The sequence below is a fragment of the Catharus ustulatus genome, chromosome 33, assembly GCF_009819885.2.
Source record: "Catharus ustulatus isolate bCatUst1 chromosome 33, bCatUst1.pri.v2, whole genome shotgun sequence".
In the NCBI taxonomy this organism is placed as follows: domain Eukaryota; kingdom Metazoa; phylum Chordata; class Aves; order Passeriformes; family Turdidae; genus Catharus; species Catharus ustulatus.
In genome coordinates, this window is record NC_046253.1 from 436,213 (window position 1) to 453,389 (window position 17,177).

Genomic DNA, 17,177 nt, shown 5'->3' on the forward strand with positions numbered 1-17,177 from the left:
TCACGTCATGTTATCATCAGATAACCAGATCTCATTAATTTAAAATATTTTAATTAATTTTCTAGTCTTGTTATCAAAGAGTTTTATCCATTATCAACTGACTTTTATCAGTTACTGGTGGTTCATCAGCTTTGTGTATCAATTAACAAACGGCTTAATCACTGACCAGAGAGCTTTATCTCATCAAATTTCATTATCAGCTTGTTATTAATTACCAAACCCTCATCAATCCCATTATCAGCTTGTTATTAATTACCAAACCCTCATCAATCCCGTTATCAGCTTGTTATTAATTACCAAACCCCATCAGCAGCTTGTTATTAATTACCAAACCTTCATCAGATCTGATCATCACCTTGTTATTAATTACCAAACCCTCATCAAATCTGATCATTATCAGCTTGTTATTAATTACCAAACCCTCATCAAATCCCATTATCAGCTTGTTATTAATTACCAAACATTCATCAAATCTGATCATCAGCTTGTTATTAATTATCAAACCTTCATCAATCCCATTATCAGCTTGTTATTAATTACCAAACCTTCATCAAGTCTGATCATCACCTTGTTATTAATTACCAAACCTTCATCAGATCTGATCATTATCAGCTTGTTATTAATTATCAAACCTTCATCAATCCCATTATCATCTTGTTATTAATTACCAAACTCTCATCAAATCTGATAATCAGTGTTTTATTGATTACCAAACCTTCATCAATTCTGATTATTAGCTTGTTATTAATTACCAAACCTTCATCAAATCTGATCATTATCAGCTTGTTATTAATTACCAAACCTTCATCAAATCTGATCATCAACTTGTTTTATTAATTACCAAACCCTCATCAAATCTGATCATCAGCTTGTTATTAATTACCAAGCCCTCATCAAATCCCATGATCAGCTTGTTATTAATTACCAAACCCTCATCAAATCTGATTGTCAACTTGTTTTATTAATTACCAAACCCTCATCAAATCTGATCATCAACTTGTTTTATTAATTACCAAACCCTCATCAAAACTGATCACCTTGTTATTAATTACCAAACCCTCATCAAGTCTGATCATCAGCTTGTTATTAATTACCAAACCCCATCATTAGTGTTTTATTAATTACCAAACCATCATCAAATTCCATCAGTAGCTTGTTTTATTAATTACCAAACCCTCATCAATCCCATAATCAGCTCTTTATTGATTACCAAACCCTCAGCAGATCCCATCAGTGTGTTTTATTGATTACCAAACCCTCAGCAGATCCCATCAGTGTGTTTTATTGATTACCAAACCCTCAGCAGATCCCATCAGTGTGTTTTATTGATTACCAAACCCTCAGCAGATCCCATCAGTGTGTTTTATTGATTACCAAACCCTCAGCAGATCCCATCAGTGTGTTTTATTGATTGATTACCAAACCCTCAGCAGATCCCATCAGTGTGTTTTATTGATTACCAAACCCTCACCAGATTCCATCAGTGTGTTTTATTGATTACCAAACCCCCAGCAGATCCAAGCCCTGCTGTTACCAAACCTTTATCCCTTCGTGATTTCCACAGCCTGGCTCCTCCTGTGGGATCTGGATGCTGCTCCCAGATGTGTCCATTCCAGGATCCCACTCCAGGATCCCACTCCTGGATCCCATTCCAGGATCCCACTCCTGGATCCCATTCCAGGATCCCATTCCTGGATCCCATTCCAGGATCCCATTCCTGGATTCCTTCCAGGATCCCATCCCAGGATCACATTCCTGGAGTCCTTCCAGGATCCTTTCCCTGGATCTCTTCCCTGGATCCCATTCCAGGATCCCAATCCCAGGATTCCATTCCTGGGATGTCCCTTTGCCAGGATCCCATTCCAGGATCCTTTTGCCCAGAGTGGATCCTTCTCCCAGGATCCCATTCCAGGTGTCCCTTTACCAGGATCACTTTTTTTGGGTCCCTTCTCCCAGATCCCTTTCCCAGATTCCCTCTGTGGAATCTCTCTCCCAGATCCCATTCCACGATCCCATTCCTGGGGTGTCCCTTTGCCAGGATCCATTTTCTGGGTCCCTTGTCCCAGATCCCTCTCCCAGATTCCCTGTCTGGGATTCCTCTCCCTGATCCCATTCCCAGGATCCCATTCCCAGGTGTCCCTTTACTGGGATCACTTTTTTGGGCCTTTCTCCCAGATCCCTCTCTCATGCTCCTTTCCAGAGTTCCATTTCCTCTCAGGGATCCCGCTGTGGGATCCCTGTCCCAGATCCCAGGATTCCATTTCTCCTGGATCCCTGTCCCCATCCTCTGGATCCCTGTCCCAGATCCTTCCCAGGGTTTCATTTCCCCTGGATCCCTGTCCCAGATCCATTCCCAGGGTTACATTTCCCCTGGATCCCTGTCCCCATCCCCTGGATCCCTGTCCCAGATCCTTCCCAGGGTTCCATTTCCCCTGGATCCCTGTTGCTGTTCCATCCCCATCCCTGTCCCCCTGTCCCCTGGATCCCTGTCCCCTGGATCCCTGTCCCAGATCCCTTCCCAGGGTTCCCTTTCCCCTGGATCCCTGTCCCCATCCCCTGGATCCCTGTCCCAGATCCTTCCCAGGGTTACATTTCCCCTGGATCCCTGTCCCAGATCCTTCCCAGGGTTCCATTTCCCCTGGATCTCTGTCCCTGTCCCCTGGATCGCTGTCCCAGATCCCAGGGTTCCATTTCCCCTGGATCTCTGTCCCTGTTCCCTGGATTCCTGTCCCCTGGATCCCTGTCCCAGATCCTTCCCAGGGTTCCATTTCCCCTGGATCTCTGTCCCTGTCCCCTGGATCCCTGTCCCAGATCCCAGGGTTCCATTTCTCCTGGATCTCTGTCCACTTTCCCTGGATCCCTGTCCCAGATCCTTCCCAGGGTTTCATTTCCCCTGGATCCCTGTCCCCATCCCCTGGATCCGTGTCCTAGATCCCTTCCCAGGGTTCCATTTCCCCTGGATCCCTGTCCCAGATCCCAGGGTTCCATTTCCCCTGGATCCCTGTCCCAGATTCCTTCCCAGGGTTCCATTTCCCCTGGATCTCTGTCCCTGTCCCCTGGATCCCTGTCCCAGATCCTTCCCAGGGTTCCATTTCCCCTGGATCCCTGTCCCCATCCCCATCCTGTCCCTGTCCCCATCCCTGTCCCCTGGATCCCTGTCCCAGATCCTTCCCAGGGTTCCATTTCCCCTGGATCCCAGTCCCAGATCCTTTCCAGGGTTTCATTTCCCCTGGATCCCTTTCCCCATCCCCTGGATCCCTGTCCCAGATCGTTCCCAGGGTTCCATTTCCCCTGGATCCCTGTCCCCTGGATCCCTGTCCCAGATCCCAGGGTTCCATTTCTCCTGGATCCCTGTCCCCTGGATCCCTGTCCCAGATCCCATTCCCAGGGTTCCATTTCCCCTGGATCCCTGTCCCCATCCCTGTCCTTGTCCTCCTGTCCCTGTCCCCTGGATCCCTGTCCCCATCCTCTTCCCTGTCCCAGATCCCATTCCCAGGGTTCCATTTCTCCTGGATCTCTGTCCCTGTCCCCTGGATCCCTTTCCCTGTCCCTGTCCCTGTGTCTGTTCCCTGTTCCTGGATCCCTGTCCCAGATCCCAGGGTTCCCTGTTCCTGGATCCCTGTCCCCATCCCTGTCCCCTTGGGTCCCCCTGTGTCCCCGTCCCCCCCTGACGGGCGCGGTTCCCTTGCAGCCCCTGGAGCTGCTGTGTGAGAAATCCATCGGGACGGCGAACCGGCCCATGGGCGCGGGCGAGGCGCTGCGGCGCGTGCTCGAGTGCCTGGCCTCGGGCATCGTCATGCCAGGTGAGCTGGGGACAGGTGAGATGGGACAGGTCAGCTGGGGCTGGTGAGATGGGACAGGTGAGCTGGGGACAGGTGAGATGGGACAGGTGAGATGGGACAGGTGAGATGGGACAGGTCAACTGGGGACAGGTGAGATGGGACGGGTCAGCTGGGGACAGGTGAGATGGGACAGGTGAGCTGGGGACAGGTGAGATGGGACAGGTGAGATGGGACAGGTGAGCTGGGGACAGGTGAGATGGGACAGGTCAGCTGGGGCTGGTCAGCTCAGGCTGGGTGAGCTCCTCTGGCCAGGTGAGCTCCAGACAAATGAGCTCCAGACAGGTGAGCTCCAGACAAGGGAGCTGGGGCAGGTGAGCTGGGCCAGGTGAGCTCCACAGGCCAGGTGAGCTCCAGACAGGGGAGCTGGGGCAGGTGAGCTGGGCCAGGTGAGCTCCACAGGCCAGGTGAGCTCCAGACAGGGGAGCTGGGGCAGGTGAGCTGGGCCAGGTGAGCTCCTCTGGCCAGGTGAACTCTGATCAGGTGAGCTCAGGCTGGGTGAGCTCAGGCCAGGTGAGCTGGGGTAGGTGAGCTCTGGCCAGGTGAACTCCAGCCAGGTGAGCTCCAGCTGGGTGAGCTCAGGCCAGGTGAACTCCTCAGGCCAGCTAAGCCCTGGCCAGGTGAGCCCCTCAGGCCAGGTGAGCTCTGACCAGCTGAACCCCAGCCAGGTGAGCTCAGGCCAGGTGAGCTCCTCAGGCCAGCTGAGCCCCGGCCAGGTGAGCTCTGGCCAGGTGAGCTGGGGCAGGTGAGCTCTGGCCAGGTCAGCTCTAGGCAGGGGAGCTTCTCAGGCCAGGTGAGCCTTGGCCAGCTGAGCCCCGGCCAGGTGAGCCCCTCAGGCCAGGTGAGCTCTGACCAGCTGAACCCCAGCCAGGTGAGCTCTGGCCATGTGAGCTCTGGCCAGGTGAGCTCTGGCCAGGTGAGCTCCAGCCAGGTGAGCTCCTCAGGCCAGGTGAGCTCCTCAGGCCAGGTGAGCTCTGGCCAGGTCAGCTCTAGACAGGGAAGCTCAAGCCAGGTGAGCTCCTCAGGCCAGGTGAGCTCAGACCAGGTGAGCTCTGACCAGCTGAGTCTTGGCCAGGCGAGCTCCTCAGGCCAGCTGAGCCCCAGCCAGGTGAGCTCTGGCCAGGTGAGCTCAGGCCAGGTGAGCTCTGACCAGCTGAGCCCCGGCCAGGTGAGCCTTGACCAGGTGAGCTCAGGCCAGGTGAGCTCTGACCAGCTGAGCTCTGGTCAGGTGAGCCTTGACCAGGTGAGCTCAGGCCAGGTGAGCTCTGGCCAGGTGAGCTCTGTCCAGATGAGCCCCGGCCAGGTGAGCTCCTCAGGCCAGGTGAGCTCCAGCCAGGTGAGCTCAGGCCAGCTGAGCCCTGACCAGCTGAGCCCCGGCCAGGTGAGCTCAGGCCAGGTGAGCTCTGACCAGCTGAGTCCTGGCCAGGTGAGCCCCTCAGGCCAGGTGCGCTCAGGCCAGGTGAGCGGAGCCGGGAGGAGCGCGGGCGGTGCCGGCGGTCGGGAGCCCCTCGCCCCCCACCCCAGCCCCACAGAGAGGCCCCAGCGGGGTTTGGCTCTGGGGCAGCCCCATCCCCACAGACCCCCAAAATCCCCACAGACCCCAAAATCCCCACAGACCCCAAAGTCCCCACAGACCCCAAAGTCCCCACAGACCCCAAAATCCCCAAAATCCCCACAGACCCCAACCCGCGCCCCGGAGCTGCCCCAGGGAGTTCAGGGTCCAGACCCGGCATAATTCTCTGCATATCTTCCTTGTTTCCTGCCTTCAGATGGTTCTGGTATTTATGACCCTTGTGAAAAAGAAGCCACTGATGCTATTGGGCATCTAGACAGACAACAAAGGGAAGATATCACACAGAGTGCTCAGGTATAGTGTGACCTCCCTGCGGCCCCTCCCGCCCCCGGCTCGCTCCGCTCCCGGCTCCCTCGGCCACTTAGACCGGAGCCGTGGCCACGGTGCTGCGGTGGCACGGTGCTGGGGTCACTCAGTGCCATGGTCACTCAGGGCTGTGGTCACTCAGTGCCATGGTCATTCAGTGCTGGGGTCACTCAGGGCTGTGGTCACTCACCACCATGGTCATTCAGTGCTGTGGTGGCACGGTGCTGTGGTAGCACGGTGCTGGGGTCACTCAGTGCCATGGTCACTCAGCACTGTGGTCATTCAGTGCTGGGGTCACTCAGGGCTGTGGTGGCACGGTGCTGGGGTCACTCAGTGCTGTGGTCACTCAGTGCCGTGGTCACTGAGCACCGTGGTCATTCAGTGCTGTGGTCACTCAGTGCTGTGGTTACTCAGTGCTGTGGTTACTCAGTGCTGTGGTCATTCAGTCCCTCAGTGCTGTGGTCACTCAGTGCTATGGTCACTCGGTCACTCAGCACCGTAGTCCCTCAGTACTGTGGTCACTTGGTCCCTCAGTGCTGTGGTCACTTGGTCCCTCAGTGCTGTGGTCTCTCAGCGCTGTGGTCACTCAGTGCCATGGTCCCTGAGCACTGTGGTCACTCAGCACCGTGGTCCCTCAGTGCTGTGGTCACTTGGTCCCTCAGTGCTGTGGTCACTGAGCTCTGTAGTCACTCAGTGCTGTGATCCCTCAGCTCTGTGGTCACTCAGCTCTGTGGTCACTCAGCACTGTGGTCCCTCAGTGCTGTGGTCCCTCAGTGCTGTGGTCACTCAGTGCTATGGTCACTTGGTCCCTCAGTGCTGTGATCCCTCAACTCTGTGGTCACTCAGCTCTGTGATCCCTCAGTGCTGTGGTCACTCAGCTCTGTGGTCACTCGGTCCCTCAGCTCTGTGGTCACTCGGTCCCTCAGCACTGTGGTCACTCAGCACCATGGTCCCTCAGCACTGTGATCCCTCAACTCTGTGGTCACTCAGCTCTGTGATCCCTCAGTGCTGTGGTCACTCAGTGCTATGGTCACTTGGTCCCTCAGCACCGTGGTCACTTGGTCCCTCAGTGCTGTGGTCACTCAGCTCTGTGGTCACTCAGTGCCATGGTCCCTCAGTGCCACTGTCCCTCAGCTCTGTGGTCACTCAGCGCTGTGGTCACTCAGTACTGTGGTCACTTGGTCCCTCAGTGCTGTGGTCACTCAGCACCGCAATCTCACGGTGCTGTGGTCCCTCAGCGCCATGGTCACTCAGCTCTGTGGTCACTCAGTGCTGTGGTCACTTGGTCCCTCAGTGCTGTGGTCACTCAGTCACTCGGCTCTGTGGTCACTCAGCTCTGTGGTCACTCAGCGCTGTGGTCACTTGGTCCCTCAGTGCTGTGGTCACTCAGTCACTCGGCTCTGTGGTCACTCAGCTCTGTGATCCCTCAGCGCTGTGGTCACTTGGTCACTCAGCTCTGTGGTCACTCAGTCCCTCAGCTCTGTGACCCCTCAGCTCTGTGGTCACTCAGTCACACAGCACCGTGGTCACTCAGCTCTGTGGTCACTCAGTCCCTCAGCTCTGTGGTCACTCAGTCCCTCAGCTCTGTGACCCCTCAGCTCTGTGGTCACTCGGTCACACAGCACCGTGGTCACTCAGCACTGTGGTCACTCAGCTCTGTGGTCACTCTCCCACACCACCCACATCCCCGCCCAGTTCCCCCCCAGAGCACAGATTGAGGTGTTGAGCAGGGAGCTGTTCCCAGTGCCCCCCTTGGGTGAGGAGGGGTCAGCGTGGGGGGCTGGGGGCAGTGTCCAGCAGCTCCCAGTGCCCCCCTTGGGTGAGGAGGGGTCAGCGTGGGGGGCTGGGGGCAGTGTCCAGCAGCTCCCAGTGACCCCCAGTCCTGTCCCCAGCACGCCCTCCGCCTCGCCGCCTTCGGCCAGCTCCACAAGGTGCTGGGCATGGACCCCCTGCCCTCCAAAATGCCCAAGAAACCAAAGAACGAGAACCCAGTGGATTATACTGGTATGTACTGGGAGGGAACAGCCTCTCTCTGAGGATTTTTGGGTGGAAAATGAGGGATTTAGGGTCTGTGCTCGCCCTGCAGTTCAGATCCCACCCAGCACCACGTACGCCGTGACCCCCATGAAGAGACCCATGGAGGAGGACGGCGAGGAGAAATCCCCCAGCAAAAAGAAAAAGAAGATTCAGAAAAAAGGTATTGAGTTATGCCGAGGTAGGTACGGCCTGGGGGGCTCAGGGGAGGGGTGGGGAACTGGGGAGGGGGTTCAGGGTTAAACTGGGAGGTTTGGGAACTGGGAGATCTGAACTGGGAGATCTGGACTGGGAGATCTGAGCTGGGAGATTTGTGAACTGGGAGATCTAAACTGGGAGATCTGAACTGGGAGATCTGAGCTGGGAGTTCTGTGAGCTGGGAGATTTGTGAACTGGGAGATCTGAACTGGGAGATCTGAACTGGGAGATCTGAACTGGGAGATCTAAACTGGGAGATCTGTGAACTGGGAGATCTGGGAACTGGGAGATCTGAACTGGGAGATCTGGACTGGGAGATCTGAACTGGGAGATCTGAACTGGGAGATCTGAACTGGGAGATCTAAACTGGGAGATCTGAACTGAGAGATCTGGACTGGGAGATCTGAACTGGGAGATCTGTGAGCTGGGAGATCTGAACTGGGAGATCTGAACTGGGAGATCTGAACTGGGAGATCTGAACTGGGAGATCTGGGAACTGGGAGATCTGAACTGGGGGATCTGAACTGGGAGATCTGAACTGGGAGATCAGAACTGGGAGATCTGGGAACTGGGAGATCTGAACTGGGAGATCTGAACTGGGAGTTCTGAACTGGGAGATCTGAACTGGGAGATCTGAGCTGGGAGATCTGGGAACTGGGAGATCTGAACTGGGAGATCTGGACTGGGAGATCTGGACTGGGAGATCTGTGAACTGGGAGATCTGGACTGGGAGATCTAAACTGGGAGATCTGAACTGGAAGATCTGAACTGGGAGATCTGAACTGGGAGATCTAAACTGGGAGATCTGTGAACTGGGAGATCTAAACTGGGAGATCTGAACTGGGAGATTTTTGAACTGGGAGATCTGAACTGGGAGATCTGAACTGGGAGATCTGAACTGGGAGATCTGGGAACTGGGAGATCTGAACTGGGAGATCTGAGCTCGGAGATCTGAACTGGGAGATCTGAACTGGGAGATCTGAACTGGGAGATCTGAACTGGGAGATCTGAACTGGGAGATCTGAACTGGGAGATCTGAACTGGGAGATCTGAACTGGGAGGTCTGAACTGGGAGATCTGAGCTGGGAGGTCTGAACTGGGAGATCTGAACTGGGAGGTCTGAACTGGGAGATCTGAGCTGGGAGGTCTGTGAGCTGGGAGATTGGTAAACTGGGAGATCTGGATTGGGAGATCTGAACTGGAAAATCTGTGAGCTGGAAGATCTGAACTGGGAGATCTGAACTGGGAGATCTAAACTGGGAGATCTGAACTGGGAGATCTAAACTGGGGGATCTGAACTGGGAGATCTGAACTGGGAGATCTAAACTGGGAGATCTGGGAACTGGGAGATCTGAACTGGGAGATCTGGACTGGGAGATCTGAACTGGGATTGAGGAGGGAATGATCAGGAATTGTCTGGAATTGGAAAAGATTGGTGGGAGTTGGTGTGTAATGGGAAAAGGTCAATGGGGACAGGTCTGGAACTGGGAAAGGTCAGTGGGGACAGGTCTGGAATTGGGAAAGGTCAATGGGGAACTGGTCTGGAACTGGGAAAGGTCAATGGGGAACTGGTCTGGAACTGGGAAAGGTCAATGGGGAACTGGTCTGGAACTGGGAAAGGTCAATGGGAACTGGTCTGGAATGGGAACAGCCCCATGGGAACTGGTCTGGAATGGGAAAGGTCAATGGGAACTGGTCTGGAACTGGGAAAGGTCAGTGGGAACTGGTCTGGAATGGGAAAGGTCAGTGGGGACTGGTCTGGAATGGGAAAGGTCAGTGGGGAACTGGTCTGGAATGGGAAAGGTCAGTGGGAACTGGTCTGGAATGGGAACAGCCCCATGGGAACTGGTCTGGAATGGGAATAGCCCAATGGGAACTGGTCTGGAGTGGGAATAGCCCAATGGGAACTGGTCTGGAGTGGGAACAGCCCAATGGGAACTGGTCTGGAGTGGGAACAGCCCAATGGGAACTGGTCTGGAGTGGGAAAGGTCAATGGGGACTGGTCTGGAATTGGGAATAGCCCAATGGGAACTGGTCTGGGATTAGCAAATGCCCATCAGGACTGGTGTGGAACAGCACACACCAGTTGGAACTGGCCCCACAGTGGGCAGTACTGGTGTGGGGTCAGCCCCCAGCCCCTCAGAGCCACCCCCAGCCCCCAGAGCCACCCCCAGCCCCCAGAGCCACCCCCAGAGCAACCCCCAACCCTCAGAGCCACCCCCAGCCCTCAGAGCCACCCCCAGAGCCACCCCCAGCCCCTCAGAGCCACCCCCAGAGCCACCTCCAGCCCCTCAGAGCCACCCCCAGCCCCTCAGAGCCACCCCCAGCCCCTCAGAGCTGCCCCCCAGAGCTGCCCCAACCCTCAGAGCCACCCCCAGAGCCGCCCCCAGCCCCTCAGAGCCACCCCCAGAGCTGTCCCCAGCCCTCAGAGCAGCCCCCAGAGCCACCCCCAGCCCCTCAGAGCCACCCCCAGAGCTGCCCCCAACCCTCAGAACTGCCCTCAGAGCCGCCCCCAGCCCCTCAGAGCCACCCCCAGCCCCCAGAGCTGTCCCTCAGAGCTGCCCCCAACCCTCAGAGCCACCCTCAGAGCCACCCCCAGCCCCTCAGAGCCACCCCCAGAGCCACCCCCAGCCCCTCAGAGCCACCCCCAGAGCTGTCCCCAGCCCCTCAGAGCCACCCCCAGCCCTCAGAGCCGCCCCCAGAGCCACCCCCAGCCCCTCGGAGCCGCCCCCAGCCCCTCAGAGCCACCCCCAGAGCCACCCCCAACCCTCAGAGCCACCCCCAGCCCCCAGAGCCACCCCCAGAGCCACCCCCAGAGCCACCCCCAGAGCCACCCTCAGAGCCACCCCCAGCCCCCAGAGCCACCCCCAACCCTCAGAGCCACCCTTGCCCCGTGCAGAGGAGAAGCTGGAGCCCCCCCAGGCCATGAACGCCCTGATGAAGCTGAACCAGCTCAAGCCAGGCCTCCAGTACAAACTGGTGTCCCAGACTGGGCCCGTGCACGCCCCCATCTTCACCATGTCCGTGGAGATCGACGGCAGCACCTTCGAGGCCTCGGGGCCCTCCAAGAAAACGGCCAAGCTGCACGTGGCTGTCAAGGTGGGAGTGGGGATGGGGAGGGGATGGAAAAATGGGGAGGGGAAATGGGAGTGGGGAATGGGATGGGAAAGGGAAATGGGGATGGGGAATGGGGATGGGGGAATGGAGATGGGAATGGGAGTGAGGAAATGGGGAAGGGGGAGTGGGGATAGAAATGGGGATGGGGGAATGGAGATGGGAGAGGGGGGAATGGGGATGGGGATGGGGGAATGGGGATGGGAATGGGGATGTGGGATGGGAATGGGGATGGGGATGTGGGATGGGGAGGGGGAAATGGGAGTGGGGATAGGAGAATGGGAATGGGGGAATGGGAACAGGAACAGGAATGGGGATGGGGATGGGGATGGGGATGGGGATGGGGAATGGAGAATGGGGATGGGAATGGGGAGAGGGAATGGGAGTGGAGATGGAGGAATGGGGATGGGAATGGGGATGTGGAATGTGGGATGGGGATGGGGAATGGGGATGGGAAGTGGGAATGAGAAGGGGGATGGGGAGGGGAATGGGGATGGGGATGGGGAAATGGGGAGGGGAGAGTGGGGATGGGAACGAGAATGGGAATGGGGATGGGAATGGGAACAGGAACAGGAATGGGAATGGGGATGGGAGAGTGGGAATGGGAATGGGAATGGAAATGTGGGAATGAGGAATGGGAATGGGAAACAGGAACAGGAATGGGAACAGGGATGGGAATGTGGGAATGGGCATGGGGAATGGGAATGGGGATGGGAATATGGGAATGGGGAGGGGATGGGGACGGGAATGGGGAGGGGGAATGGGGATGGGGATGGGGGATGGGGAGGGGGATGTGGGATGGGGAGGGGGAAATAGGAGTGGGAGTGGGGGAATGGGGATGGGGATATGGGAATGGGGGAATGGAGTGGGGAAATGGGGGTGGAGATGGGGGAATGGGAACGAGAATGGGAATGGGAATGGGAGTGGGAATGGGGAGGGGATGGGGATGGGAATGGGGATGGGAACAGGAATGGGGAGGGTGAATGGGGATGGGGATGGGAAAATGGAGATGGGGGAGTGGGGATGGGAATGGGAACAGGAATGGGGATGGGGAATGGGAATGGGAGTGGGAATGGGAGTGGGAATGGGGATGGGGATGGGGATGGGGATGGGAACAGGAACAGGAATGAGAATAGTGATGGGAGAGTGGGAATGGGAATGGGAATGGGAGAATGGGGAAAGGGGATGGGAATGTGGGAATGAGGAATGGGAATGGGAGAGCAGGAACAGGAATGGGAATGGGGAATGGAAGAATGGGAATGGGAATGGGAGTGGGAAAATGGGGATGGGAACGAGAATGGGAATGGGGAATGGAAGAATGGGAATGGGAATGGGAGTGGGAAATGGGAATGTGGGAATGAGAATGGGAATGGGAAAATGGGGATGGGAACGAGAATGGGAATGGGGAATGGGAATGGGGATGGGAACAGGAACAGGAATGAGAATAACAATGGGAGAGTGGGAATGGGAATGGGAATGGGAGAATGTGAATGGGAATGGGAAAGCTGCCAGAAGCTCCAGGCTGGCTCCCAGCCCTGGGAGTAGCTCAGGATTTGGGAATGCTGAGCAGCCTGGGGTGGGACCTGCAGGGCTGTCCTGTCCCAGTGCCACCTGCAGGATTGTCCTGTCCCAGTGCCACCTGCAGGGCTGTCCCAGTGCCACCTGCAGGATTGTCCTGTCCCAGTGCCACCTGCAGGGCTGTCCCAGTGCCACCTGCAGGACTGTCCTGTCCCAGTGCCACCTGCAGGGCTGTCCCAGTGCCACCTGCAGGACTGTCCTGTCCCAGTGCCACCTGCAGGGCTGTCCCAGTGCCACCTGCAGGACTGTCCTGTCCCAGTGCCACCTGCAGGACTGTCCTGTCCCAGTGCCACCTGCAGGGCTGTCCCAGTGCCACCTGCAGGACTGTCCTGTCCCAGTGCCACCTGCAGGGCTGTCCCAGTGCCACCAGCAGGGCTGTCCTGTCCCAGTGCCACCTGCAGGATTGTCCCATCTGTGCCCCTGGTGTCCCCAGGTGCTGCAGGACATGGGCTTGCCCACGGGCGTGGAGGGCAAGGACTCCAAGGGTGACGAATCTGCCGAGGAGAGCGACACCAAACCCGTGGTGGTGGCACCTCCCCCCGTGGTGGAGACGGTGACAACGCCCACAGCGGCGTCCCCACCCTCAGAGCAGACCCCTGAGGTGGGTGGGGACACAGGGGGGGACAGGGGAGGGGGGACATGGCTGGGACACGGCCTGGGACACAGGAGAGGGGACACACAAGGGACACAGGAGAGGGGACACAGGAGGGGGGACACAGGAGAGGGTACAGGGGAGGGGGGACAGGGGAGGGGGGACATGGCTGGGACACAGGAGAGGGGACAGGAGAGGGGACACAGGAGAGGGAACACAGGAGAGGGGACAGGGCTGGGACACAGGAGAGGGGACACACAAGGGACACATGGCCTGGCACACAGGAGAGGGGACAGGGGAGAGGGGACACACAAGGGACACAGGAGGGGACACAGGAGTGGGGACAGGAGAGGGGGGACATGGCTGGGACACAGGGAGGGGACAGGGGAGGGGGGACATGGCTGGGACACGGCCTGGGACACAGGGAGGGGACATGGCTGGGACACAGGAGAGGGGACAGGGGAGGGGACAGGGGAGGGGACATGGCTGGGACGCAGGAGAGGGGACACAGGGGGACACAGGGGAGGGGGGACAGGGCCTGGGACACAGGGAGGGGACACACAAGGGACACATGGCCTGGGACACAGGAGGGGGGACACAGGAGAGGAGACACAGGAGAGGGGACAGGGGAGGGGACACACAGCCTGGGACACAGGAGAGGGGACATGGCTGGGACACAGGAGAGAGGACACAGGAGGGGACAGGGGAGAGGGGACACACAAGGGACACAGGAGGAGGGACACACAAGGGACACACAAGGGACACACGGCCTGGCACACGGGAGGGGGACACGACCTGGGACACAGGTGAGGGGACACACAAGGGACACACAGCCTGGCACATGTGGCACCACTGCTGGTGGCAGTTTTGGGTCACTCCTGGATCAAGCAGGAGGCAGAAGGGGCTCCTTGGGAAGCAGCTCCGTGGGAGTTTTTGGGACTCACTCAGGTGTGTCTCTGTGCCTTTGGGGACACTTTGGGACTCACCCAGGTGTCTGTGTGTGCCTTGGGGACACTCTGGGTCTCACCCAGCCTCTCTCCCTGTGCCTTTGGGGACACCCTGGGGCTCACCCAGGTGTCACTGTGTGCCCTGGGGACACTCTGGGGCTCACCCAGGTGTCTCTGTGTGCCTTTGGGGACACTCTGGGGCTCACCCAGGTGTCTCTGTGTGCCTTGGGGACACTCTGGGTCTCAGCCACCCCTGTGTGTGGCTCTGGGGACACCCTGGGTCTCAGCCAGCCCCTGTGTGTGGCTCTGGGGACACTCTGGGGCTCAGCCAGCCCCTGTGTGTGCCTTGGGGACACTCTGGGGCTCAGCCAGCCCCTGTGTGTGCCTTGGGGACACTCTGGGTCTCAGCCACCCCTGTGTGTGGCTTTGGGGACACTCTGGGTCTCACCCAGGTGTCTCTGTGTGCCCTGGGGACACCCTGGGGCTCACCCAGGTGTCTCTGTGTGCCTTGGGGACACTTTGGGGCTCACCCAGGTGTCTCTGTGTGCCTTTAGGGACACTCTGGGGCTCACCCAGGTGTCTCTGTGTGGCTCTGGGGACACTCTGGGTCTCAGCCAGCCCTGTGTGTGGCTCTGGGGACACTCTGGGTCTCAGCCAGCCCCTGTGTGTGGCTCTGGGGACACTCTGGGTCTCAGCCAGCCCCTGTGTGTGGCTCTGGGGACACTCTGGGGCTCAGCCAGCCCCTGTGTGTGGCTCTGGGGACACTCTGGGTCTCAGCCACCCCTGTGTGTGGCTTTGGGGACACTCTGGGTCTCAGCCAGCCCCTCTCCCTGTGCCTTTGGGGACACTCTGGGTCTCAGCCAGCCCCTGTGTGTGGCTCTGGGGACACTCTGGGGCTCACCCACCCCTCTCCCTGTGCCCTGGGGACACTCTGGGGCTCACCCAGGTGTCACTGTGTGGCTCTGGGGACACTCTGGGGCTCACCCAGGTGTCTCCCTGTGCCTTTGGGGACACTCTGGGGCTCACCCAGGTGTCACTGTGTGGCTCTGGGGACACTCTGGGGCTCACCCAGGTGTCTCCCTGTGCCTTTGGGGACACCCTGGGTCTCAGCCAGCCCTGTGTGTGGCTCTGGGGACACTCTGGGTCTCACCCAGGTGTCTCTGTGTGGCTCTGGGGACACTCTGGGTCTCAGCCAGCCCCTGTGTGTGCCTTTAGGGACACCCTGGGTCTCAGCCAGCCCCTGTGTGTGCCTTTAGGGACACTCTGGGTCTCAGCCACCCCTGTGTGTCCCCAGAACGTGAAGCAGCAGGGACCAATCCTGACCAAGCACGGCAAGAACCCGGTGATGGAGCTGAACGAGAAGCGGCGCGGGCTGAAGTACGAGCTGATCTCAGAGACGGGGGGCAGCCACGACAAGCGCTTTGTCATGGAGGTGAGGGACACCAGGGGACACTGGGGGACAGTAGGGGACACCAGGGGACATGAAGGGACAGCAGGGACAGCAGGGACAGCAGGGACAGCAGGGGCAGCCACGACAAACGCTTTGTCATGGAGGTGAGGGGACACTGGGGACACTGGGGACAGTAGGGGACACCAGGGACAGCAGGGGAGAGCAGGGGACAGCAGGGGACGCCAGGGGACAGCAGGGACAGCCACGACAAACGCTTTATCATGGAGGTGAGGGGACACCAGGGGACACCGGGGACAGCAGGGGACACTGGGGACACTGGGGACAGCAGGGACACCAGGGGACATGAAGGGACACCAGGGAGAGCAGGGGACAGCAGGGACAGCAGGGACAGCAGGGGACAGCAGAGGTAGCCACGATAAACGCTTTGTCATGGAGGTGAGGGGACACTGGGGACATGAGGGGACACTGGGGACAGCAGGGGACACCACAGGACAGCAGGGGCAGCCACGACAAGCGCTTTGTCATGGAGGTGAGGGGACACTGGGGACAGCAGGGGACACCAGGGAACAGGGGACATCACAGGACAGCAGGGACAGCAGGGGCAGCCACGACAAACGCTTTGTCATGGAGGTGAGGGGACACTGGGGACAGCAGGGGACAGCAGGGGACACTGGGGGCACCAGGGACACCAGGGGACAGCAGGGGACAGCAGGGACAGCAGGGGCAGCCACGACAAGCGCTTTGTCATGGAGGTGAGGGGACACTGGGGACACTGGGGACACCAGGGGACACTGGGGACAGCAGGGACAGCAGGGGACAGCAGGGGACACCAGGACCCCCCAGCTCTGGGGTTCCTGTGACCCCCCCACCTCCCCCTGCCCCAATTTTGGGGTCCCTGTGACCTCCCCACCTTTCCCTGTGCTCCCCCCACCTCCCCCCACCCCAATTCCGGGTCTCCCTGTGCTCCCCCCACCCCAATTCCGGGTCTCCCTGTGCTCCCTGCCCTCCCCCTGCCCTCCCCTGACCTGTGCCCCCCCTGGGCAGGTGGAGGTGGACGGGCAGAAGTTCCAGGGCGCCGGCTCCAACAAGAAGGTGGCCAAGGCGTACGCGGCGCTGGCGGCGCTGGAGAAACTCTTCCCCGACGCCCCCGTGGCCATCGAGCAGAACAAGAAGAAAAGAGCCCCAGTGCCAGCCAGGGGGGGGCCCAAATTCCCTGTCAAGGTGGGTGAGGGACTGGGGGGAACTGGGGGGAACTGGGATGGGGTGGGAGAAATGGGAAAAGAGCAATGGGAACTGGGGTGAAGTGGGAGAGGTGATGGGAACTGGTTTGGAATGGGAAAAGACTGGTGGGAACTGGTTTGGAATGGGAATAGTGATGGGAACTGGGGTGGGGTGGGAAAAGTGATGGGAACTGGTGGGAACTGGGGTGGGAGAGGTTGTGGGAACTGGTTTGTAATGGGAAAAGTGATGGGAACTGGTGTGGAATGGGAAAAGAATGATAGGAACTGGTTTAGGGTGGGAAAAGAGGGATGGGAACTGGTTTGGAGTGGGAAAAGAGTGATAGGAACTGGTTTGGGGTGGGAAA

General features: G+C 58.4%; 1 protein-coding gene across 4 annotated transcripts in view; it reads left to right on the top strand.

The window, feature by feature from the left end:
• The window catches only part of ILF3 (interleukin enhancer binding factor 3), a 38,467-nt gene that overhangs the window by 11,062 nt on the left and 10,228 nt on the right, over window positions 1-17,177 (top strand). For all 4 annotated transcript variants that reach the window (XM_033083778.1, XM_033083777.1, XM_033083780.1 and 1 more), the window contains exons 8-15: window positions 3,692-3,803; window positions 5,609-5,706; window positions 7,611-7,722; window positions 7,805-7,915; window positions 10,850-11,049; window positions 13,076-13,243; window positions 15,476-15,613; window positions 16,637-16,813. In XM_033083778.1, coding sequence (XP_032939669.1) covers window positions 3,692-3,803; window positions 5,609-5,706; window positions 7,611-7,722; window positions 7,805-7,915; window positions 10,850-11,049; window positions 13,076-13,243; window positions 15,476-15,613; window positions 16,637-16,813 — 1,116 coding nt within the window. The remainder of the gene's footprint in view (window positions 1-3,691; window positions 3,804-5,608; window positions 5,707-7,610; window positions 7,723-7,804; window positions 7,916-10,849; window positions 11,050-13,075; window positions 13,244-15,475; window positions 15,614-16,636; window positions 16,814-17,177) is intronic.